The sequence below is a fragment of the Diabrotica undecimpunctata genome, chromosome 5 (assembly GCF_040954645.1).
Source record: "Diabrotica undecimpunctata isolate CICGRU chromosome 5, icDiaUnde3, whole genome shotgun sequence".
Taxonomy (NCBI): domain Eukaryota; kingdom Metazoa; phylum Arthropoda; class Insecta; order Coleoptera; family Chrysomelidae; genus Diabrotica; species Diabrotica undecimpunctata.
This window is the reverse complement of record NC_092807.1, coordinates 30505050-30530806: the sequence shown is the minus strand read 5'-3', so window position 1 is coordinate 30530806 and position 25757 is coordinate 30505050. Positions and strand designations below refer to the sequence as shown.

Sequence of the window (25757 nt, the reverse complement as noted above, 5' to 3'; positions counted from 1 at the left end):
GTATTGTAAACAAGTTTAAAAGTCTCTCAAATTATACTAAAAGGTGTACAAACATCAAAACCAGTTTTGTTAAGGACTCATGTTCTACTTTCTACATTTACATTTATTCATAGATAAAATTAATTTTGAAATGTTTTGAACATGTAGGCAATTAACACTACGGAGTCTGTACGAAGGCGGCCTCTATGGCAGAAAGCTCACATTATTTAAGACAGACAAATAAATGACAGTTGACATTGACGGTAATGACATTTGGAGTAGGAGTAAATAGTTAAAAGAGAAAATTATAAGAAGTTTAAAGAGAAATAATTTAAACAATACTAAGTAGAAAATGTCATATGTAACAGGACCAAATGTTGTAAATTATGCCTGTAGTTGCGGCTTATTAAAACCTATACCGTATCTATATTTTTGCAGATATTGCACACAGCTTCGTTGCAGCTTTTGCGTGTGTCATGAGGTAAATTTATTCCAGATTCATATATCTTGTAAAATGTATATAGTAAATATATTTAGGAGTTTAGGGCATAATTATTATGTATGGTCATGATCAAATTTAATACTATTTTTACTGGGAATAAGCCACAATTTTACTTTAAAATAAGTTTATTTGACGTTTGGATTTGCACTTCTGAAATCGTTCTCAAAATACAGAACATTAGTGGATTGATAATTTATAAGTAGCAAAAATAGTATTAAGATGCCATAAGAAAATAGCTTAAGGACAATGTTATGATCAAATGTTTGAGGTTTTGATTTCGTTTCATAACCTACTAACAACTTGTGGACGTTGTTATACATTTTGATAGAATTTTTTAAAATAATCCTTTTTTAAAGCAATTTCCGGGGTGGACATCAAAATGTTAAACATTAGGTAATAATGCAATTTTCATTACAATCAGTTGTGGCTTAATCCCATATAAACATAATATTTAACTTGACATGTCACAAGAAAACAGTTTCAGAAGCTTTTTATTTTTAGGTGGATTCAAATTTTTGTGGAAAATGTTCAGAAAATATTCCTACATCAGAAGCTAGGGTAAAGAAAAATAGATGTGGAAACTGTTATAATTGTCCCAGCTGTGAGCAAGAATTATCTCCAAGAATGGCCTCAACAAAAACTCCAGCTGAAGGTGAAGAGAAGGTTACTACCAAGAAAATGTATTACTTATATTGCCAATTCTGCAGATGGAGTTCTAGAGATGTCGGTATACCAGATCAGTCTACAGGTATTATTTTAGCCAATATTTTCTTAACGATATACAAAAAGTGTGTTTTTAAAATCAATTTATATCTCTATGGGTGTGACAAAAATTTATTTTACAAAAATATGCACTTTTTTGTTAGTAAAGTAAAAAACCTAGTTGCTGTTGCTAGTTTACACACAAAATCTAATTTCTAAGTGTAAACAAAGAATATTTAAGAATGTTTTAATGGATATTATATTGTCAATCAATTTAATATTGAGTTATTGAGTAAACCATGATATAATATATTTATGACATGTAACCTTAAATATAAATCATTATAATTATATGATGTAATGTTGATATTTTAAACATACTGGTGAAATTCCGTTTACCTGGTATAGATTTTAAATCATGCCCATATTGCGATTCTTAGGAGGAATAGCAAAGGAAGGTATTTAACAATCTTTTTGATATAAAAGCCCAGTTGCTAGCCACTCGCAAAATATTCACTACGCATAGTTTTAGTATATTTTATAACTAAATAGTTTGCATCACATCATTCTTGCATAAATATTATTGAATCAATCATTAACAGTACTTCTTTCATTCAAACCTGCAGTGTTACCAGTAGTTCACTTTTAACAAAGAAATGACTTTCTTCTAAGCAGTTATTGTTGTAATTAGATATAATAGTGAAATTAGCCTTAGTGAAATATCCCACAACACAGTATTATTGGACAATACCACTATTAGCTATGTATTCTACTTATGAATGTTACTTAATGTCTAGCTAAGCTCAGAAATTGCTATTTAATCCTAGAATTAAATTTAAGTTAGTGTTAAATCTGTTTTTCATCCCAGCCTAGGCTGGTGTTCATTTGAGTTCTTCTCTCTACACCCTTTTACACCACATACCAAACTGTGAACATTTAATTTTATAATAATGATCTTGTACAATGAGCTAATTAGCTGCAGTAAGACCACTTTATACTAGAATGCTTCAAAAAAATCTAGTATAGTTCAATAAAAAATTCACATTGCAAAATGTTTTTTTATTCACACAAATTTCTTTTATACTCCATTCGCTTAGCTCGGGCATATTTTGACAGATTCATTGTCGGAAACCTACAACACAACAATTCCTACTTCTCAGTATTAATAGCTCAAGTATCCTATTATTGCAGACTTCTTTCTTTAAAAAAAGAAGAATTATGCTAAATAATGGAAGTGTATACTAAACCCATCAAATTTTGGGTAGTATATATTTAAAAAATATATTTTAGTTGTTATAATTTAACATAACTATTTATTATATGGTGCAGATAAATAAATATTGATTGTTGGTAATTCACAAAGTTCTATTTTATTTACTATTTAGTTTGTTTACTATTAATATTGGCTATGAGTACGTGTGCTTGGTTGTATAATAATTTCCAGCCACTTTTAGTCTGTCAAAAAGTAACTAACTTCGCAAAAAAATTATTATTAAATTCACTAGACAGTTCGGACTGGGAATAGCGAACCGAGTATATTTTCTTTCTACTAAATATTTCTATATTTTACAGTAACTGGCGGATGGCCTGAAAGAGAAAATGTCCATGCTAATAGGTTGCAGGAATTAGTGGATATGTACAAGGCTATAGTTGTTGCCCAGAAACAACAACAAGAAAAGGATAAGAAGAAGCAAAGAGGAAAATATGTGAGCTATACAGTGAGTATTTTTTTTGTCTTAAGTATAATTTATATTTGAACATGTTTGAAGTTGTCATATCATAAAATTGATGTTTGGGGGGGTTGTGGGGAATGTGGTTATTTCCACATTCTAGTTTAACATTCATTTTTTTTGCAAGTAATTTAGTCAATCAAAAAGATTGGAATTGGGATAGGATCTGGAATAAAAACCTACTAACCTATAGTTGAAGTACTTTTAACACATTGCGTTTCACGCATATATTGGAAAAATACCCCATATGGCCATTCGTGTCGAGGCCTTTTACACAAAAGTGTGCGTCAAGCTTATATGCCTGAATGGAAACATCACTGTCGGGCAGATATGCCTGATGTGGCACGCAATGTGTTAAAGCTCTTCAGTGTTTCCAGCGAGTTCAGTTCATACTTGGAAGACAGATGCCAGTCTGTACCAATTAATGAGTGTTAAGCCTCAAGATCCTGTCCTGGGTCCTATCTTTTTCTTGGTATATTTTAAAGACATAATTAACCTCGACATTAATGGCTGGTTTACTATATTTGCGGATGACGTCACAATTGTATGGCAAAACAAGGACTCTGAGGTATTGAATAAGATTATAAGTTTTGATTTGCTAAAAATCTTAGACTGGTGCAAAGCTAATCATTTGAAATTTAATTTTTCAAAAACCAAATTAATTTCTTTTAAGAATGATCTAAACAACAATTTCTCTGGGTAATGAAGTCATTGTAAATAAATTTTTAGGACTCTATATTGATAATTAATAACTTAAATTTGAGCAACACACTGTATATTGAAGCAAAAAGATTGGTTCAGGTTGCTTTGCTGTCAAATCAGTTGTACATTATCTGGATTTCAAGATTGCAAAAAGTGTTTATGTTTCCTTGATTGATTCTAAGTTGAGATATGGTATTGCCTTTTGGGGTAGCTGTTCTCTTCATCATTTCAGCAGACTTTTATGGTACAAAAGAGAGCACTTGGATATGCAAGGTCAAGTTTGGTACATCATGCAGACCTTTGTTCCAGAAACATGGTACCTTGACATTTCCTTGCATATACATCCTTGAAATAGCGTGCTTAATTTGTAAAAAACATAAAGAGGATATTCAGACAGATTCATTTTATAACACTTGTATAACTATTCCACTTGCAATTCCCTCTTCTACTATAATCTCTCTTCTACTATACTCAATATCTTTGTATTCCGTAGAGCAATCAAGAAGTTTGTGTTATCTAAGTGTTACTATAGTACTGAGGAATTTTTTGAGGACAGTTGCACTAATTGATAGCTTTCTTATTATGAAAATTTTATAGTTAGTATGTATTTTAATGTATCTTGTACTTTGTTTGTACTGTGTCATGTATTTTATAAATGTAACTCATTTTAGAAACAATAAACAAACTCATACATTCTGGAACTGAATACTGTCATTCGCTATTTACTTTTTCATCATTTATTAAATCAGAAATAACTTAAGCTTATAATTTATCTAAATAATCCCATTCTCTAAGGTAGTTGTCATTTCACAACACACCAATGACACAGCTGCAATTTTGGATTCTAAAATACTTCTGAAGATTACAAAGATCCAATCTACATGCTTCAGAACTTTTGAAAAATTGACCAGACAGAGGTTTAACCTTGAATGAACTCACTTCTGAGTTTTATTAGATTCCGAACAAATAACTTTCCTGTCTATGTTATAAAGATATTCAGAAGAACTTTGCTTTTATAGATTTTCACATTTTACTTAAATGTTTATTTTACAGAACACAAAAATTGTATACATCAAGTTAGGTTATGTATGTTTGTGTAACTACTGTTTTGTGAATCTGACAAAAATTCCAACCTGAGCAATTTTTATCGCATAGCCTATCCGAATTATGATTTTTTTAGATGGCTCCATAGCAAAGTGATTGGTTACAAAGTAGTTGTTTAACATTTGATATTTTTAAGCCCTGAAAGTTAATTTAACATGTTGTTTACTGAAGCCTGAATATTTTTTTATTTTAAATTTTTTAATGTAGTTTGATGTTTGTATATTTTTTTAGGATAGAACTGGAGTAACAGCAGCTGCTCTCCGTAAGAGAATTGGACTTCCAGCTGATTTAACTCATCCGCTGCTTAAATCCAAGCCTAAAGAACCAGAACCAGCGAAAGCTGAAACAGAAGTGGAAAAGTTGCCTGCTGATATATTCACTAAGCCCATAAATCTGATGGAAAGTAAGCAATACAAGGGTTGTGTGTGTGTGGTTTGACATTATTGACTTTGGCAGCTAGCCCATTTGCCATATTTTCTGTTTTTAAGTAACAATTTATGTGTTCCTTTTACTATACTTGTACATATGTTCTAATTATCCACTATTAGTAATATTGGACTGTTAAGTTATTTTTGGATACGAGACGAGTAAGTGATAGTAAAAGAACCGGCCGGCCTCGCGTGGTTCATACGCCGCAGGTTATTAACGTTGTTGGGTCAAGAATTAACCGAAGTCACCAACCGATGGGTTGTATTGTCAAACAAGACGTGGGACTTAAGGATTTCGCCTTTTCGTTGCATTGAAACAAAATAGGAAAAAAATCAAGAAGTCTGTCGTCAATGTACAATAAAAAGGTGCCTTAGCCTCATTATCCTAATTCAGTAGTGGTTTGGTGGGGAGTGTTGGCCTATGATAGCGTCACTTCTTTACATTTTTGCGAAAAGGCTTTAAAACAGCGGCGAGAAATTATCAATGGGGCATTTTAACAAATTTAGTGGAGCCCCTAAAGCATCTGCGCATAAGGCCAGAACTATATAACAGTGGCTTAAAAATCATGTACCTGAATATTAATAGTGACCATTGGCCATCAGCTAGCCTAGACCTTAATCCATTCGTCTACAAATTGTGGTCAATTTTAGAAATCATGATCTGTACAAGAATATTTTGAAGAAGTCATTGAAGCAGGCGCTAGTATTAGCTTGGACAATTTTTTTAAAGATGTCATCCGTACAGTGATCAATGAATGGCCTAACACACTGTGGTGCTGTATTGAGAAAAATGGTGGCCATTTTAAATAATTTTTTTGTAGGTTGTGGTTCATTACATCAGTAATAAAGTGCAAAACTTTTTGAAATCAAACCTGTAGTTTAAATTTTTTTCGTTAAATACCTTGTATCAAATTTATGGCAAGACTAAACCATAGTTTTTCATGTTTTTCAGTTCAGAAACTTTATGGCAGAAAATATTAATCTAATATGTTTTTTTAGTAACAACTGTTAGTCAACGTCTTTTACAGCCCGAAGCCCAACCTACAACTGTAGATACGCTATTTCCGGTCCACAAGCAGCTTTCAATCAAACGCACTCTTAGATGCAGAACTTGTGAGCATAACGTTAGCAAGCCAGAATACAATCCATGTTCTGTTAAGTTTAAAATTCAACTGTTTGCCTAGTAAGTAAACTCATCATTTAATAATAATCGAGTTTATGCAGCTCTCTTAATAGCTTGGTTTATAACACAACATTCTGTATATTATTAACCCTCCCTGCGCCAAGTGAAAGAAAGAAAAATATTCAATTCGGGTCGATGATAATGTCTGTATTACATCAAAGTGTATTGTTTACACAGCGAGCTATTTTTGTTGCTCTCTTTATTTGTTCTCTTACTTCTGCTTCAACGTCGAAATAGCCTGATACTTCTATGCCTAGGTATTTAAACTTCATCTGTTCCTGAGTAATTGATCCATTCAGCTCTAGTTTACATCTTACAAGTGTCTTTGATGTTGTCATACATTTTGTTTAAAACAAACTGAAAGTTTTTTACTTCAAGCACCAGCAAGAAGCGTTACTACATGACTTGACAATGGTCAGTGCGACCTTCCGAAACGTCGTGAAAAGAATGGTTTTTCTTGAAACCAAAATTATTCAATGCGGAGTCAAACCCTGAAAACCACAGAAAGCACATACATAGCTTCCGCTGAAAATTACATTGTCATTCTTTATTTCAGCTTACGATTGTCTAAAATTCGCTTTTCTGTGTCATCTTGTATTGGCTTGTTTCCTTATGTCATAGTCCCATCTTAAATTTGGACGTCTTTTTGGTCTCTTGACACCTATTGGATACTACAGTGTAATTCTAGTGGACCACCTATTGTCAGTTCTTCTAGCTAAATGTCCCGTGCACTGTCATTTGAAAGATTTAATTCTATGGATTACATCAGTAACCTTGGTTTTCTGTCTCATCCATTCTATTTTTTTTTTCGATCTCTCTTTGTTATACCTAGCATGCATCGCTCCATTGACCTTTGAGTGACTGAGTTTTGATATTATCTCCTTCTTTAGTGTCCAAGTTTCGCAGCCGTATGTCATGATTAGTAGTATACACTGATCGAATGCTTTTTTCTTCAGGTGAATTGGCATCTTCGATTTGAATATAACTGCATTTCTACCAAAAGTTGTCCAAGCCAGTTTCATTCTTCTATTGATTTCTGGAAGTAAGGAGCCAGATTTATGTATTAATTGTCCCAGGTATACATATTCGTCTACTGTCTCAAGTACAGTGTTGTTTATTATTGCATCTTGGATATCCACTAGCTCGTTGTACATGGTTTTTGTTTTTGTCAAGTTCATTTTTAGTCCAGTTCATTTTGCTGAATATATTTTCTAGAGTTGCAGTGAAGAGCTTTGATGATATTGCGTCTCCTTGTCGGACGCCTCTGGTAGTGGAAAATTCTGAAGTATTTTCATAAATTTTTACCTTAGCTTTTGCTTGTCTGTATATATTTGCTAAAGTTTCTATGTGCGGTTTGTCAATGCCTTGCTTGGTCAAAGCTTCTATTACTGTCTTGGGATATATAGAATCGAAAGCCTTCTCGAAATCTATGAAGGTTAATGCTAGCGGTATTTCATATTCCTTAGCTCTACTCATTAGTTCTCGAAGCGTATGAATATGATCCATGGTACTGAATCCGCTTCTGAAGCCAGCTTGCTCTCTCGGCTGTGCAGCATCTAATGCATTTCTTAATCTGTTGTTGATGATCTTTGTTAATAGCTTGTATATGATTGGTAGTAGACTTATAGGTCTGTACTTCTTGATAACCTCTTGCTACCTTTCTTATGAATGAGAATTATATTTGCTGGTATACCTTATTCACACCTGTTCTACGATCCTATATACTCTTACCATTGTGACGCGTCATGTCTGGGCTACTAGGTGAGGTTTTCTGTTGTTTTATAATTCCCGTAGTTTCCCACCCATTATGTCCCGCGTGTAGTACTGGAGAGACCAGCAATGAAAAATCTTAATATTAGTTTAACATTGGGTTTTTATATTTTGACAATAATTAAAATGTAACATTGTAGATAAACATTAATTTTCCAAGCATGCATATGTCTACGAAATGCGATTCTTTAATAATTTTAACTGTTTACTATATATTTTTTAGTTATCATATACCCGAAGTTAGAATCGTCACGGTGGAGCCACTTAGAGCTGGAAAAGAATGCGAATTGATCTTAAAATTTACCAACCCAACTCAACATCAAACTACTATTAGTTTTTTGGAATTAAAGCTAGATGAACAAGAGGAAGTACTTGAAAATAAAATGGTTCAAGTTACTGAGAGTGTTGAACATTTAAGTGTTCAGGAGGTATGTACTTTTTTGTATGTACTGTATTTCTAAGAATGTTATTTTATGTAAAAATGAAAGTGAAACTGTTTTTATGTTGGTTCATTTACAGTGGTTTTATTATGTACGAAATATGTCTTGACTGAAAGACGGACAGGCAGATAATCCTAAAATTCTATAAACATAATCGCGAGTAGGCTCTTGAAACCCAACCACTAAAATCAGTCATTAAACAGATGTGTTAGTATAACATTTCTAAAGATACCAATGGCTTACGACCACATAGGAACAAAGAAAAATATGTAAATATGTAATATCACATAATACGGTAATGCACAATTTTTTCCTCTCCATTTCTTGGACACCATCAATGATATTTTTTATATGTCGAAAAGTATAACCAACTACTTATTTGTATTTTCCTAAGCAGTTAATGCAGCAACCTGGTTTTTACCTTTTAAGCTTATAACTATTGACATTGTTTAAATAGGACTAGTTAGCCAACGCAATGTATAAATTTGTTTGATTCTAATTGAGACAGTCACTAGATGTCACCACTCTTCTGTCTCAATAGATTTTAATATACCATTGTTTGTTTGATATACATTATACTAGATGGTGCTATGTGAAAAAGTTAAGGACTAAACTAAACGTCCATTTTTGATCCACTGAATTAAATTCACCAGCGTTGCAATATTTCACTGACATACTAGCAACAGGTTTACTTGTTAAACTAAAAATGTTACAAAAAACAGACCTTGAATCACTTAAGATATTCATTTAAAATAGAGTTATTACTATCAACTAGTAAATACGGTGTCAACTAAAATTGTACATAAACGTACTGTGGTTTCTAAGTCTTCCTATATCTAAATAAGTTTAAAGAATTTAAATATTTTATTTGGAAGTGTATTACAAAAATTTGGTCCGAGGTAAGTAAAACATTTTAATTATATGTGTTTAAAACATAAAAAAACATTGTATGAGAAAACAAATTAGGTATTTAGAAATAAATTTTACCGGATATTACATACATTCGATAATATTTGAAAAAAGTGATTTTAAATTAAAATAATGTTACTTCCATAATAAATAAATGGTTTTTTACAGATGGCCGGAAATATTTGTTGTTATTACAAATGTGGTTTATCACCATACAATATTCATGGATTAAGAATGTTCAGATTTCCGACAAAAATCCTTTGGCTTGTCAAAGATGGATATTACACTCTGGTAAGTAAATAGAAACTTTTTTTATATTCTTTTATTTTACACCGTTTCCGTTACGTAATTAACTTGAAAAAATGTTTAATTTTTTTTTTCATTCATCATTTTTTATTATCGCCAGGGTGCACGCGTCATATTCGAGATGCATTAATTTGAATTTTACGTTTTCGTTGGTATTATAATTATGATATAATAAACTTCGGAAAAACAAATTAGTGAATAAACAAGTTAATAAACATAAACAAAGTATTAGATATTTAAATATGTATTTCTTTAGCTATTTTTAGTTATTGTATTGAAAAGTAGAAATAAGTTCATCTTTATCGGAGAACTAATTTATACAAAGGTCCATCTGGGAAAAAATTATTGGTTTCACGTAAAAATTTTATACAGATATTTGAAGGTTCTAAAAGATATATGAGGGTTAGTTAATAATAAATCTGTGAAGACATACAGGTGATTTTGGCTATAAATGTTTTTTATCCAGTTAGAGAAAAATAGTTAAAATATAAATTGTAGATTCAAAAAGTTCTTCCATTTGTGAGTTTCTAAATTAAAATATATAAAGAATTCATCAAAATAGTTGCAAGAAACCCTTGATTTTGCAGAAATTTATAAATTTTAATAACTTTGTTTTTGCATAATGGTATGTAATGTAACTAATAAAAATAGTGAGGATTTGTTTATCGTAGAAAGCGATTATGTAAACAACTTTTTGTTGACCTATCCCAGTTTAAAAAAAAAATATGTTTTACGTGCCACAGAAGCCAAGATATTGCAAATTTTGCAATCGCGCTTCATTTTGAAAAAGTTCAAATCTAAAAAAAAAACCGAGCTCAAATGGTTCTCCATTCTACTTTTCCGAAGCGGTATTTTACGAATACCATCATTTTAACGGGTTATAAATTTTTACTTCTTTACCGCATATGCCATATGTAAGTTGGAACGCACAATTCAGATCTTCATTTAGGGTCCCTTCAATTTTCAGCTCTTACTGTTAATAGACAATGGAAGTATGATTTTAAGAATAAAATGCTTTGGTTTTAAATATAAAATGCTCTCTTGCCTAGTAATGGTCATAAAAGATTCTGTTTTTTTTTAGAAAGTGTGTTTTTCACCAGTTTTTCATAAGCCTCTAAATAAGTTTGTGGCATAAACGATATCAACGTTATTATAAATGTTTATAAACAGATTAAATAACCTATAAACTATTTGCTCTGATTGATATTTAGCTCACTTTAATAACTTATTAATTTCCATAATTTCAAGGAGCTATGTTACATGTCCTTGCCCAAAAAAGAGTTATTATAATTTATAAACAACTGCAAAAATAAGGTTTTTTTTGCAACTATTTCGGTTAATAGTTTCATGTATTTTAATTTGGATACTCTCAAAAATTACATAACTTTTTATGATCTAAAACTCTAAAAAAGCTGAAAAAATCTTAAACAGGTGTTTAAAGTCTCTAAAAGATATATGAGGGGTAGCTGATGACAATTATGTGAAGACTTCAGCTAATTTTGCTTTGCTTTTTTATTAAACAATCGTAAAAAGTGAAAAAAGTTTATGAGCATAAAACGTTTCTTATTCATGTTAGAGATATATGGTTAAAATAAAAGTTATAGATCATAAAATGTTCTCTAATATTGATATTTTTATAATTAAAATACATAAAGAATTGACCGAGATAATTTAAAAACACTTATTTTTAAAGTAAAATTTATAAATGTTAATATGAATATAAATAATATAAATACAAATAACTTTCTTTTCTGCATAACGATATGTAATAACTATTTAAAATTATGGCAGTTAATGAGTTTTTAAAGTGTGCTAAATATCATACAGAACGACCATACAGTTTATGAGTTATTCAATTTGTTTATCCAGGAGACCGATTATTTAAACAACTGTACTTGTCCAAACAGTCACTCTAGGGTTATTTTGTAAATAGATATCGATTTATGGCTTCGTTTTAAATTATTAAAAAAAAAACATCAAGATTATATTAAATTTGTTTTTAAAAATCAGTTTGAAGAATAACAAATTTTTAGCATATAAAAATTTCTAATAACTTTGACTTTTTTATGTCATACACTTGTATGTAGGCTCAATATAAAGCTAATAAAAAAAAGACATTTAAAAAAAAACCAAAACCTTCTATGGCCCAGAGGAAATCAAATAGCATTTTTTTTCTTATTTAAGAAATTGCCAATATTTTCATTGTTTATTAACATTAAGAGCTGAAAATTGAACACATTGTAAAAGAATATCTAAATTTTATAATTCGATTTATATATGGTATACACAGTGAAGAAGTAAATTAGTTTTGAAACATTAAAATAATGGTACTCGTAAAATATCGCCACAGAAAAATGCAAGGGAGATCTGTCCGCTGCAATTTCTCAGCTTGTTTCTTGTTATTGGTTATGGAAATTTCTGCTTTTTTTTAATTGTGCTTTTACACCAGCTTTTCATTGAGCCTACGTACAGCCGTATTACATGAAAAATATCAAAAGTAGTATAAATGTTTAGAAGCTAAAAAGTACTTTTTCAAACTGTTTTTTTAATAAAATGTTGAAGTTTATAAATAAAGCTTCAAATAATCGATTCAAAAAACGTCAAATAACTGTCAAAGGTTAAACACCCTTTTTAAAGTTCCTCACGGATTTAAAAAAGATTTAAACAGTGTTAAACAGATAAAGTAATTCATCGACGAGTTAACAATACGAAGCGAAGTTCTTTAATTGCAATGTGATAAGAAAACGAGTATCAAATTTGGTTTTATATTTCAATAGTCGAATTTAATTGCGGCTATATTGGTGTAATTAAAGAAAACCAGTGAAAATCCCAAGAAATAGGTGAGATCCTTTTTTTCTTTCTTTCCAGTTTGGAAGAGGATCCATTAGGTACTCACGTTTAGGTATTGTGTTACGGTCTGGGTAACCAGGACTACACATCATGAACAGCAATTTAATATTTACATTTACACAAAACAACTTCAATTCCAACCCAAAATCATATGTCGTTGACGCAGTCTCTAGACCTCCTTCCCGTTCGTTTTCTAAAAGGGAACAAGTTATTGTCATGCACTCCATTTTGAATTCTGTTTTATTTAAATATATTAAAGAAATTGGTGAAATAGTTTATCCAAAAAATATTACTTTTACATCTCGCATTTAGAATAATCGAATCTGCATTTTCCTCACTTCTACCGACATCGTTGATCAACTAATACACCGAACGTCATAATTAATTCCACCGTCATCTTTATCTGCAGGCTTCTTTCTGCGACCAAAAGAATCCTTATTTCAAATGTATCTCCTTCCATCCCGCATTCCTAATCGAGCAGTCCCTAAAAAATACGGAACATCAGATGATCAATAGGCATATATCATGAGTTTTCCTAGGGTAACATTTGAAATAGCTGACAAGGTGAACTTCGAAGTGCAATCTTCTCTGTTAATTAACCATGAAAATACATCCTTTAAAATATTTTTATTCTCTGACAGACTATAGTGTTTTCTTTGTAAGCTTACGGGTCGTACCGTGGAGTCTGATTGCAAAGTCTCCAGTTGACCAGATCACACACTCATTGCAGCTAATGCTCCTCCCTCTTCTTCATTTTCAGCTGACTCTAAGGAGTCCTTAATCCTGAATCCTTAACTTCATCAAAAGAATTTCTATCTTCGGAAATTGAGTCCATCTCTGTTAACTGCATATCCATCCTGGCTGCCATTATGGATTTATCCATCTCTCGTCGTACTAATTCAAAGCCCATGTTGGCAGTAGGACAAAAAAGGGGACACTTCAATGACAGTCCATATGATACTCCTACCATCTATCTTCATCCGGTATTCTTGCGCTATTAAGTTCTTTTCCTCCTTCGACATTTTCAATGCCACTGAAACCAGCCAAAAAATGTCCAAATCTAATCTTTGATTGGATTACTCGATGAAACCTTATTATATTTCCGCTATAGAAATGATTTACAAAGATAATCCGACTAATTTTACACTCAATTCCACGCAACTTATTACATTTCTTGAGAACTCTTTTGTATGTATCACCCCACTACAAGAAGCTTAAAAATCCTCCAACATAGATGGTATTCAAAAGGACTTATTGCAGCTCTACATAGGTACAAGGAAAAGCTCACTAAAAAACCGTATCACTAGAATCTTAAAAAAGTTAAAAGAACTATCTCCGACTTACAAGAGTATATATAAGTGCATCCTCTGATAAATCTTCTGATGTCAAATCTAATCACAGCATACATGATGAATAGAATTTCTCTCTTTCTCTCGCATTTATTCATTTTTTCTGCTCTCTGTATATTTTTACTTCATCTTTTGCCAAATTTAGACACGATATTTAATTAAGTAAGAAAACTTTATGTACATCAAATACTAGTCCAAGTCCAGTTTGGAAAAAAAAATGTTAACAAAAAATAACCTTAAAATATCCAATCTCTTTTTTAATCGAAAGGTTATCCTTGACAATTAAGAGACAGCCAAGATTCTGGCAGAAAATTTAAAATAAAAGTTTTGCAACAAATCTGGACCTAACCATATATACTCTTTTCTTCCTTCGCCCTTTCATTATTCATCCTCAGTTTCACAACAAGATACCAATCATCCGAACTTTCTTATAAACTATTTCGAACTAAAAGCTGCACTCAAATCCTATAAAAACACAAAAATTAGGGTTTTCTAGAATTATCTTGAAAAATTTCTCGAAAATTCCTTAGGCACCAACGAACCTCTAAATGAAGCCAGTAAATTTACCACTGACATACCGCTGACAATCGTTAATGAAAGGTCTTGCCCTAATCTATACTAAGATAAAAGAAAGATCATTACAAAAAAAAAATTTGTTAAAATTCTTTATAAAAGGTACATAAATTAAAAAACCCAAACGGGCTATGTCATGAAGACAAATTGTTTTCGGAATCCATATTCCATCATCAGTGTCTAGGTGTACATTTTTTGAGCCACTAAATATCTGGGTAAAAACCCGATATAAGTTATATGTTACAATTTAGTTTACATTATTTAGTCTTATATATTAGGATGTTAAAGTTACCAGTGGATATGATAACTCCACTCTCATTTATAAAAAAAACTGTTTCACAAATCCAAGGCAATAAAACTAACCTTCATCCTATGAATTTAGTCATCCTTCATTCCTATATCCTAACTATTTCTCCTATCATCTTCTTCAACAACACAGTTATCTCTGACAGTCAATTCATTTCTGACACACTCGCTAATGGGGTTGAAGACAGATTCAATAAAAGTAATATGGCTTTTACTCCCAGTTCTTTACGCGCTCAATCTTTCTCCACCATCTCGTCAACTCCACACGATGTCAAGTTTATGAACGGCTTGTTTGCCCTAAATAAACTAAAATTTACCTTGTTTTCATGTACAAAATCTGCTGATGATCCCGATGATATCCCTTATATATTTTTAAAAAATCTCTCTAATACATCTCTCTCCAAACTTCTCGAAATTTATAACCTTATCTAGAACACACAAAAATTCCCAGATGTTTGGCGCAATTCTATAATCATTCCAATTAAAAAACCTGACCAGCCCTCTATAACTCCAATATCTTTCGTCTGATTTCTCTTACTTGTATTACCTGCAAACTTCTTGAAACAATGATCAATGAAATACTCACGTGGTTCGTTAAACAGTATAATATTATTCCCGACGCTCAATCCGGCTTCCGACGTAATCGGTCTACTATTGATAACTTTTTTATTTTTCAAACACACATTTCTTAAGCAATCTATAATCAACAAGATGTCGTAGCAACTATATTTAACGTTGAAGGGGCATTTTATTCAATCTCCAGAAAAGCAATCATTGACAAAAACTCCCACTATAATTTAAATGGTAATATTTTCTCATTTGTAAAAAAATATCTAATTGAAAGAATCTTTAAAGTCCTTGCCAAGGGTAAACTTTTTCGATCTCTTCCTCAAAATTAAGGTGTCCCTTTAGAATCTGCATTAAGTTTAACTTTATTCATTCTTGCCATCAACGAAATTTGCCTCCCATCAAATATGTTCAATACGCTGATGACCTAATCATTTACTGCCATCTTAAATCTGTCCCATCCTCATATAAACTTATACAAAGTGTAGTAAATCTACTTCAAGATAGATTTAACGAACTAGGATTATTACTCTCTGAGAGCAAAACCAAATTAATAAAATTTTCCATAGGGATTTCCACTCCCTTACCCCAAATTTTATTTAACAATTCTCTACTTTCTGGTGTTAATTATTGTAAAATTCTCGGTTTTATGTTTGACTCCAGATTAAATTGAAAAAATCAAATCTCTGAACTTAAAATCAATTGTTTTAAAAGGTTGAACATTGTTAAAACCCTCAGTCATCTTCAATGGGTCGCCAATAAAACTACTTCTAGGTCTGAGCGCTTTTCGCTTTAGTCTAATGAACTTTCTCCTACCCTAAGACGATAATCACTTCTACTTTCGTATGCTGCATCAACATCTGCAAATCCATTTAATCTTGTTCATTCCCTAATTGCCACAATGCCGTCTTCTTCCACTAACAATAACCAACACCTTATCATAAAACCTATACCTCAATTAATTTGTCCACTACTTAAAAATATTGACCTTTTTCTGACTAGTTTATTTCCTCTACCTTTACTTCCCCTCTGGGCTAAAGATATCCCTTCAATATATACCTCACTCACTATTTTTAACAAACTTGAATTTTCTAACCTTCTTATAAAGAAAGCATTTTTAGAATTTAATTCTCTATACAGATGCTTTTAAAACTACCACTGGTATTGGTTGTGCAGTAACCACTAAACATGAACTTGTAAGATCATCTCGGTTACCCTTAATATGCAACGTTTGCACAGGTGAACTATATAGTATTGTGTTGGCTTTTAAATGTATCTCACATCAAAACAGACATATTGCCATTTGTTCAGATTTTCTTTCATATATCCATTTAGTCAATACAATTTTCACTGAGCACCTATTAGTTCAAAACATTCATGACATATACCAAAATCTCTCTGCTTACGATGTAACAGTCTCTCTCATATGGCTGCCTTCTCACACCGGAATTACTGGTAATAAAACAGCAGATCATTTTCCCAAAGAAGCTACCAACCATGGGGTGACTGAAGTCACTCCAATTCAACTAGCTAACGAATCTCGAAATTCGTTTTCAAAAAGTCGGTAGAGGATACTTGACAAAACTTAGAGCAAAAGAGCAAAACGACTTTTCATAAACTTCAATCTTTTATTGGTCATCTCTCCCTAGACTTCATAACTAGAAGAGAAGCATCGACTATTACAACTATGAATCAACCATACCAAACTTACCAACTGCAAACAATTCACCAACCTGTATAAAGCACTGGATTTGAAACCTACTCTAAGGAACTAGAGAATTGTCTACCTCTTCCTCAACTGTAAATTGTATATGTTGATTATGATACTTAAAAATGTTGACTATTTCAATAATTTTGTGTTTAGGAAGTGCCAAAACTAAATCATCTACATATCTTTAAAAAAGGAATGAAAAAAGTACAATTGTTGATACAATCACTGATAACATCATCCTTGATATAGCTACTTAGAATGGGTGAAAGACTAGATCCCATACCCATACCCATACTACCAAAAAAAATTTGTTTTTGGTAGTCTATGGAATCTTTTTTTTCCTATCTAAAAAATTTCTTTTTTCTTACTCTTATATATATATATACATATTCTTATATATATATATATATATATATATATATATATATATATATATATATATATATATATATAAATATGTTGGCATAACTGCCAAGTTATTTATATTTTGAATACAGAACTTAAATTGTTTTTTTACTTTATTGTGCAGAAAATTGCTTTTTTTTCAGTTGTGTTAATAATAATATTGTTGTAGGTAATGCTGCATTGGAAAGTCTGGAGCTACCCGATTTAAAAAAAAAATTTCTATGCAGTAAGCATTTTGACCAAAACTATCTAAATGCAAACCAAAAAAATATAGTGAGGTAGAAGAGGAAGGTTTGTTAACGACACCACGCGTTTTTCATACGTATTCGATAGCAAAACAACCATCCACGGTGCCAATAGTGTTTCGCACTACATACATTGCTTATTTTAGTTCATGAAAACAATGTTACAATCAATTTTTATCACTAATTGTATCTTTATCACTTTGTAATTTAAAATTATTTCATTAATGAACAGCTCATTCATTTAAACTTCTCATTTATGTAAACAGAAATACAAAACTGGTGTTTATATTATAAAATACATAAATAAATAAAATAAAGGATACTATTTATTAAAGTGTTGTTAATTATTATTCCTTTTATCCCAACACATAGATTAATTTGTCCCTAAATATGTGTTGCCTCTTGTTGTGGCATATCGATGTGTTTATTTGTTTCAAAACCATTATCAAAAAACCATACCCATAAATTTACTACATTTTCAAACGTCATTTTAAAGATTAAAAGATTGAAAATTTAATTTTCTCAAAACATACATAAAACCATTGTTTAAAAAGATTTTCTTTTTTAAACAATGATAAAACTTAAGTCTTGACTAAAAAATAAACCTCCGCATGAGTGTTCTAAGACGATAGCAATCGAGTGTATTTCAATTAAATATTTAATCCTTTTCTAGCAAATCATATAACCAAAATAAATATCTGATAAACTAATAAAAATTAAAAGAAAGTCAGCATTTACCTACTTTATTTAAATAGATTACTAACCGATTTAGATTTAGCAAGTCTCAAAGTATAAAAACAATTTGAAATATTCGCTCGAAATAGTCAAGTTATCTTTCACTAGACGCATACAACGATAATAACAATAAGCATTTTATTAAAGTCTTATATTTTCTTCACAATCTGGCATCCGTGTACAGGTTTGCCTTAGTCATGAGACAGGTAAAAATATACTCGAATAGAATCCTGCCGAGAATTAAGTTTCTGTTAATAGTTTTTTAAATTTATGACTAGAGGCCGCTACATGACGGCAGAGTAAAAGTCAAACGTTTGTTCCATAAGAATTGTCTAACTAAACTAGTCCTATTTAAACAATGCTATTGAACTGAAGTGATTTTGGCTTAGTCTGCGTTGTAGATTGTTGCTGGAGTATTATTAATTTTAAGCAAAACACTCTCAAGTAAGTTGAAAAATGCCTGAACATTTTCTTTAGTAAAACCCTTTACCCTTCCTGAAATTTTCTTTGGGTTTCTTAAAGATAAATGCAGATGCCTTAACATGAATGATTTAAGCAAAGTCCATTGTGTATGGAAACGTACGAAACACTAAAATTCTTTTCTCTATCTCAACTGTAAATTAAACTAAACCTTGCTCAAGGTAATTTTTTTTATTTTTCACTGCTTCCACTGCTCTTTTCCTTCTACATACTTCTTCCTTTGTTTTGGTGGTATCTGTAAAAGAAAGTATCTCGAAATAATTGACAATATGCTTTCTAATATCGGCTACCTGATATTAGGAGTTATAACCTAAATTGTTCAAAAAAAGTTATGTAAACAAATAATACACGTTTATTTATTTAGAAATGATTAATTCTATACATACGTATGGTTTTTGTCAAACATTTGTAAAATTCCAAGCTCTCTATATCCAATATGTTGCAGGAAGTATCCCCTAGGTGGCCAAGTCAAATTTACAAGTTTAATATAATGGTTTTTTTGCTACGTACAGTATGACTACTACGCAATAGATGGTGGTAGTCATTTTAGTAATAGAGCACTAATCATAATAGGTGCCTGCAAGAGATTATGCGACTTTCTTTTATAAGTTAGGTTATGTAATATTTATTTTAATTTCCTTGTGTGGAAGTGCCTAAACACCTAAAAGAAGGAAGGGATATTCTAAGACTTGGTCTAATTTTTAATAGTTTACGATCTTTACAGGACGCGGTGTGGAATTATTTGGTCTGCAACTGCAGCATACATTATCTTACAAACGTGGTAGTCTTATGATATTCAAATAATATTTACCAATGTTATATATATTAAAGCATTTGTTTTATTTATAGAAACAACAACCTTTATCATTGTCGAGTCAACCAAGCAGTTTATTAAGTCTCTCATCTAGATCACCTTCTATTGTTATTAAACCACGACAAATCACTGAACAAGTTAATTGCTCCGTTGAGATTCCTACCAGTAGTTTTATTCTTCCTCCAAGAGATGATGCTGCAGAGTATGATGATTCTGGGGATACTCATAATATTCAAGATGATACAAAGTAAGTAAAATTTATGTCCTATATACAATGCTCGTCTAAACTCCATTCCACGAATATACGACTGTTTTAAATTCGGTTTAAGGTATCGATTTAAATGGTCCAATGTGCTGAATTGTACAATAGTAAATTCTCCCCAGATAGATAAAAATTATGTGTTTTATCTCGCCAAGTAATAATGACACACTGGTAAAGAACCATGGACTCAACGTTATTATAGTATATTAACCAAAAATAAATTGTTAGTTTGATTTTTAATTATATTTTAATTATTAGAATACGAAGTTAATTAAAGTGACTTCTGAAACAGATTTATTTATTATTTAAAGTTCATTTGTATAAGACAGTTCGGTAAATTCTATAAAGCATTCATGATTGCATTTACTTCTAAAAGATATTTTGTAGACTTTCATATATTTTTCTTTTTCTAGGTTGGTAAAATGGAGAAAATCTAATAAAGCCTTTATAAAACTCCGTATAACTCCAGATGCTGATCTGCCGATAAACACCGACGTGTCTTGTGGTTTTGTGATGCAGCATATTTACACTAACGCTATTACGGGGCAGCTCGAAAAGAAGGAACCGCAAAAATACGATCATAGAGTAAAAGTATTTTTAACACTTGGAAAACTAGTAGGATCTGAGTAATTTTTAATTTATTATAGCGATCACAGTAAAAATAACTTATTAAATCTATAGAAATAAAACAAATGAAATAGCATTGCCAGCATAGTTCGATATTAAAACAAAAAAGTGAAGATTTGATTTAAAATTAATAATTCTCAATTTATCCTAGATGTGTAGTGAATCTGTAGGATAAAAAGTCGATATAAAAATTCACACTTAGTAATATATTTAAAAAAAAACTACTAAATCTTAATTAAAAACTGATTAATTAACAGTTGGTTTTAATCATGCTTCATTAATTATAAACATAATTTTCTAAAAAATGTTAAACACTCTTTTTCAAACACTACAAAATGGTATTTTACCCCTAGATAGAAGTAAGATTCCTGGTTTTTTTTTGTTTTCATGGAAACTGGTTTTTAGGCAGCCAATTGGCTTATTGTACATCTTCCAATCTTTCATGATACCGATTTCAGGATTATGAAATCGTGTACCAGCTTATACAGGTGTAGTGGATGGGTACCAAATATATTTTGAGTCACTTGTAGTCTCGAAAACGTGTTTGCCGTCTGCGATCCAATGCCTTGCAGTCATACAAGATATGGTTGACTGTTTCAGGTTCTCTGCTACAGAGTTTACTGCTTAAGTCTCCATGAAACAGGTCCAATAAGGAAGCCTATTATGACTCTGGGCTTATTCCTGCTTGTTTTTCGCAGTACTTCCTATTAGCGCATGTCTGTCCAATACATAAATTTGCCATGTGATGAGGTATAGTTTCCAGTGAGAGTTATTTTGCCTTCGGATAAAGTCTTTTTTTGGTCGCGGGCGATGCTTTTCGGCAATCTCCTATGGCTGGCTCTGGACCTAAGTATTGTGTCGCTGATGCTCTTCTGCTCAGCTCTTTCATTGCCGTATATTTCTCGGTGACCTGGAACTTATACTAGCGTGACACTTGTGTTCTGCCAGTCACTAGCACATTCCAACACTAGCCTAGAGTACACTTTAAAGCTTATAAGTATCCTTATGGCTGCTTCTGGAAAGCACTCCTGGTAATTTGTCTTGCACACTGCAATATTGCAAAAATTTCTTCCTAAAATACAGAAGTATATGCTCCCAGTGGAATAGAAATGTTTAAATTTCCGAATCCACCCAACACTTCTCCAGTTTTAGACCCGTCTGTGTACAGGTATAAATTCTGTAATCTGGATCGAATATTTCCTCTGCTCCGTCGCTCTCATGGGCAGAGATCCACTTGGAAAGGTACTTTAGGCCTATATATGGGTGCTATATGGTCAAAAATCATCATCCATTGGGTATCCCTAATTTCATTTATAATGTTACCAAGTCCTGATCTAACCGGTACGTTTCTCAGGTTTTCTCGCAGCCTCTAATATCCCATTCTCTCCTCCCTTTTATTACAATGTGTAAATGAGGGAGGTCCAGTAGGACTTCCATAGCTGCCGTTGCTGTGCCACTCTTAACCCCTGTGAATCCGAGGCAAGGAAGTCTTTGCATGTCCACCTTGCTTAATTTGAGTATTGCACTTTTGGCCACCATACCACTCATGCATATACATATAATTATTGGTTATTATTGGTAATTACCACCATGTTATAAATCCATTATAACATGTCTGGCTTTTTACATCCCACATTTTTCCATGAGTTTGTCTGACTGCTATTAACGTAGTTACCGCTCTCTTCGTTGTTCGTTCTATCTGCTTATTCCAAATAAGGTTCGAGTCGAATATTATCCAAAGATACTTTTCTTCACTTACCATACCTGGGGTAAGATGGCCAGTGTAATTGATTAATTTAAAAATGAAATATGCGGGACATTTTTCAGACTTTATCCAGTGCATCAGTTATTTGTATAAAAAAATAATGACCTACAGATGGCTGTTATTGTCATCATCTTCTAAACTGGTTGCGTCGTCTAGTTCCGAAATTGACGCCCGTACACAAATCTTCGGGAAGATTCAACTTATTTTTTGCCTAGTAAGGTAGTTTGTCGATGATGTTCTATTAAAGATTACTGTTGGTTGATTATAAAAAATATTTAGCTTAGGCAATTTTTTTCATATTAATTTAATTTTACTGTGATTTTCATATATGTATATCTAACTTATATTTGCACTTTTTTGTTTATAGCGTAAGTTAATATTTATGTCAGCTTTCATTAGTGAGGTAAAATATGCTTTGAGTTTTTATATCTATTTAAATTATTTTATATCTGCAATAAAAATATGAATGTTACCAGTTTTTTATTTATTGTACATGCAATCAATCTTTGTAGCAATACCCAAAAAGTCAAGTGCAACAACCTGCTCAGATCACAGAACAATACCTTTAATGAGTCACACACTTGACATTTTTGAAAATAATACACAGCAGAATTATTAAAACTCCTGAAAATGAAATTAGTGCTACACAATTTGGCTTAGAAATCATATGAGCACAAGAGATGCTTTGTTCGGATTGAATGTGCTGGCCCAGAGATGCATGGGCATTAATCAAGACGTCTACTTATGTTTGGTAGATTTTGATAAGGTTTAACATAAAAAAATATATTAAAAAGCAAAAATATTGACAGTCTAAACAATGAAAATTATATTTAATCTATATTGGAATTGGACTTACAATGATCAGCATATCCTACAATGTGGTGTAACCCAAGGAACAGTTTTAGGTCCACTATTATTTAACATACATGTAAATGACTTATATAACATAAACACCGAAGGAAAATTAATCAGTTTCGCCGATGACACTGCTATTTTGTATAGTGCAGACACATGGAAAGATTTAGAGAATAAAATTGAAGTTGATATGTTTAAAATAGTTTAATTATAAAAGATTGACAATTTACATTGAAAAAACGTTTGTTATCCCATTTTGTAGTAAAGTATCTACTATTATAAAGTATTACTACCTTAAACATTAACTGCATGGAACGTAACATAACGATAAAAACAAACTCTAATATAAAATATCTGGGCATAACTATAGACTCACATCTAAGATGGGATAAGCATATGAATGAACTAGCAAAATGCTTGAGAGCTTTAGTTCCAAAATTCAAATATATAAAATCAATAATTGACGTAAAATATTTAAAAATATATCACTCTCTTGTTGAGTCCAGAATTAGATACGGAATACTTGGTTGGGGTGGTGTATTAAAAACATAATTAAAAAAGTTGATATTTTACAAAAGAGAATACTAAAAATAATATATAAACAACGTACTTACTCAAGTCATCTTCTATTTATTGAAACCAAAGTAATGGATACAAGACAACTATATATGTATTCCATGTTAGTTTACATATATAATAGGAAACATATACTTCATAAACTATGCCACCCCTATGAAACTCACAATAAAACAAATAAACATGTTAAAACTGGAAACAGCAAAAAAGGTTAGGTCAAAGATACCTCCTTTATCAAGCTCCAAAAATATTCAATGCCTTACTTGATAAATATAAAATATAACTACTCTAAACTCACTGGTAATGATAAAATCAATATTTAAAAAATATATTCTCAATTTTGATCGCGGCTATATACAAAATGTAATGGATTAAACTAATAGTTCAGTCATAGTAATAGTTTTGCTTACCTGAAAGTTATAAAATCAAAATAAGTATAACATTAATTATCAAAATATAAAAATACGTTATACAAACTGAAATATAAAATTATTGTATAATTATTTATATGTAGCTTTATTATTGGATTGTTAATGTACCAAATGCACAATGCACACACGACGTCCGTGCTCGACCACTTTTGGTTTTAACGGGTAGTACCAGATGTTTATTTATCGATGTGTAAATAGCATACTTAAATTATTGTTCTTTTTTATACAATGTATATGAAATTAATAAACATTATTATTATTATCAAACTGCCAAGGAAAGAGTTGACAACCAGAACACCCGAGATATCAAAATACAAAGAGGAGTCCGCTAGGGGTGCGTGCTGTCGCCACTACTCTTCAATGTATACAGTGAAGCGGTATTTAAAAAAGCGCTTGGTAGAATTAAACGGACATTTATCCAACAAATTAGGATGGCGATCTTGATGCCATTTAGAGCGTGCTAAGTCATGTAATTACTTCCAACTTGAAGGACCACTTACTGGCGTGGCAAATAAGAACACAAGCAGTTTAAACAATACGTAGTTTAATAATTGCATGTTACTACAACTAAGTTAATATCTAGCCAAAGTTTTAGCGCAAGTTCTTTTATTGAAACCGCCGATCACTGTCCACCTTACACTAGCGACACACTACACGAGCACTGATACAGATTAAAATGTTACTAATAATTACCACTTCAACTAAGGATGTTTTCTTCAATATGAATATAGTTGATTAAGAATGAGCGTTCAGCTTTTAACTATAAGCTATGTAACAATAACTAAAATGCGAGAGTTAAAACTCTAAACAAGAAGCGACCAGCTCAGCTGGGATACAATTTTCTACTGACTACTTAAAATTTTGATTATCAATGCCTGACTATTGCAAGGAATTTGCGGGGGACAACTTCGATATTTCTATAGAGAGGTAGGTAAAACCCACCTTTTGAATTCTTTTAAACAGGGAAATTTTGGAATTGATCGTAGAAAGTTAATCTGTGGGTAAAAATATCTTTTGAATACATTTTCGGCTTTCATCAGAATTTGCTAGAGAATTTACCTAGATAGAATTTAAGACGTGTAAGTTAATTGCTACCAGTCGCATAGCAACACTTGGATACATTTCTTATAGAAATTTATCCAGCGCTCTCACATTCAATGTATAGCTTTTTTCGCGGAAAGATTCCCCGACTACTTTTCGACAACTTTCGGATCAGTTAGGGATTATTGTGAGCTGGCGTGGTTAGTTATTAGATTCCACTTTAAATTCCCGCGAACGATTTTCGCACATTTCTTACTGTTTCTAACCTCAAAACAGACCAAAATTTCTAACCTTAACCCTTAACCGGAAAGGTCACATTTTTGAAAACAAATGGAGAGGTCTGGTCTCTCAGATTGTATAAATATAATCTCTACATATTTTGAATAAAATTGATTAATGAACGCCGAAGC

At 31.5% G+C, this 25757-nt stretch overlaps 1 protein-coding gene across 1 annotated transcript; it reads left to right on the top strand.

Moving 5' to 3' along the window:
* The first annotated feature begins 235 nt into the window (after nucleotides 1-235).
* On the top strand, nucleotides 236-22916 carry DCTN4-p62 (dynactin subunit 4). Its single transcript, XM_072531824.1, has 8 exons — nucleotides 236-460; nucleotides 983-1229; nucleotides 2756-2901; nucleotides 4951-5122; nucleotides 6147-6330; nucleotides 8324-8528; nucleotides 19826-20037; nucleotides 20466-22916. Exons 1-8 carry the CDS (start codon nucleotides 332-334, stop codon nucleotides 20680-20682), a joined length of 1512 nt encoding a protein of 503 aa, XP_072387925.1. The 5' UTR covers nucleotides 236-331; the 3' UTR covers nucleotides 20683-22916.
* The last annotated feature ends 2841 nt before the right edge of the window (nucleotides 22917-25757 follow it).

Excerpts from the sequence above, each read along its gene's own strand:
- DCTN4-p62 (XM_072531824.1), top strand. The coding sequence starts at position 332 with ATGTCATATGTAACAGGACCAAATGTTGTAAATTATGCCTGTAGTTGC. Across the intron at positions 461-982 it reads GCTTTTGCGTGTGTCATGAG|GTGGATTCAAATTTTTGTGG; the intron begins GTAAATTTATTC and ends TTTTATTTTTAG. Across the intron at positions 20,038-20,465 it reads AATATTCAAGATGATACAAA|GTTGGTAAAATGGAGAAAAT; the intron begins GTAAGTAAAATT and ends TTCTTTTTCTAG.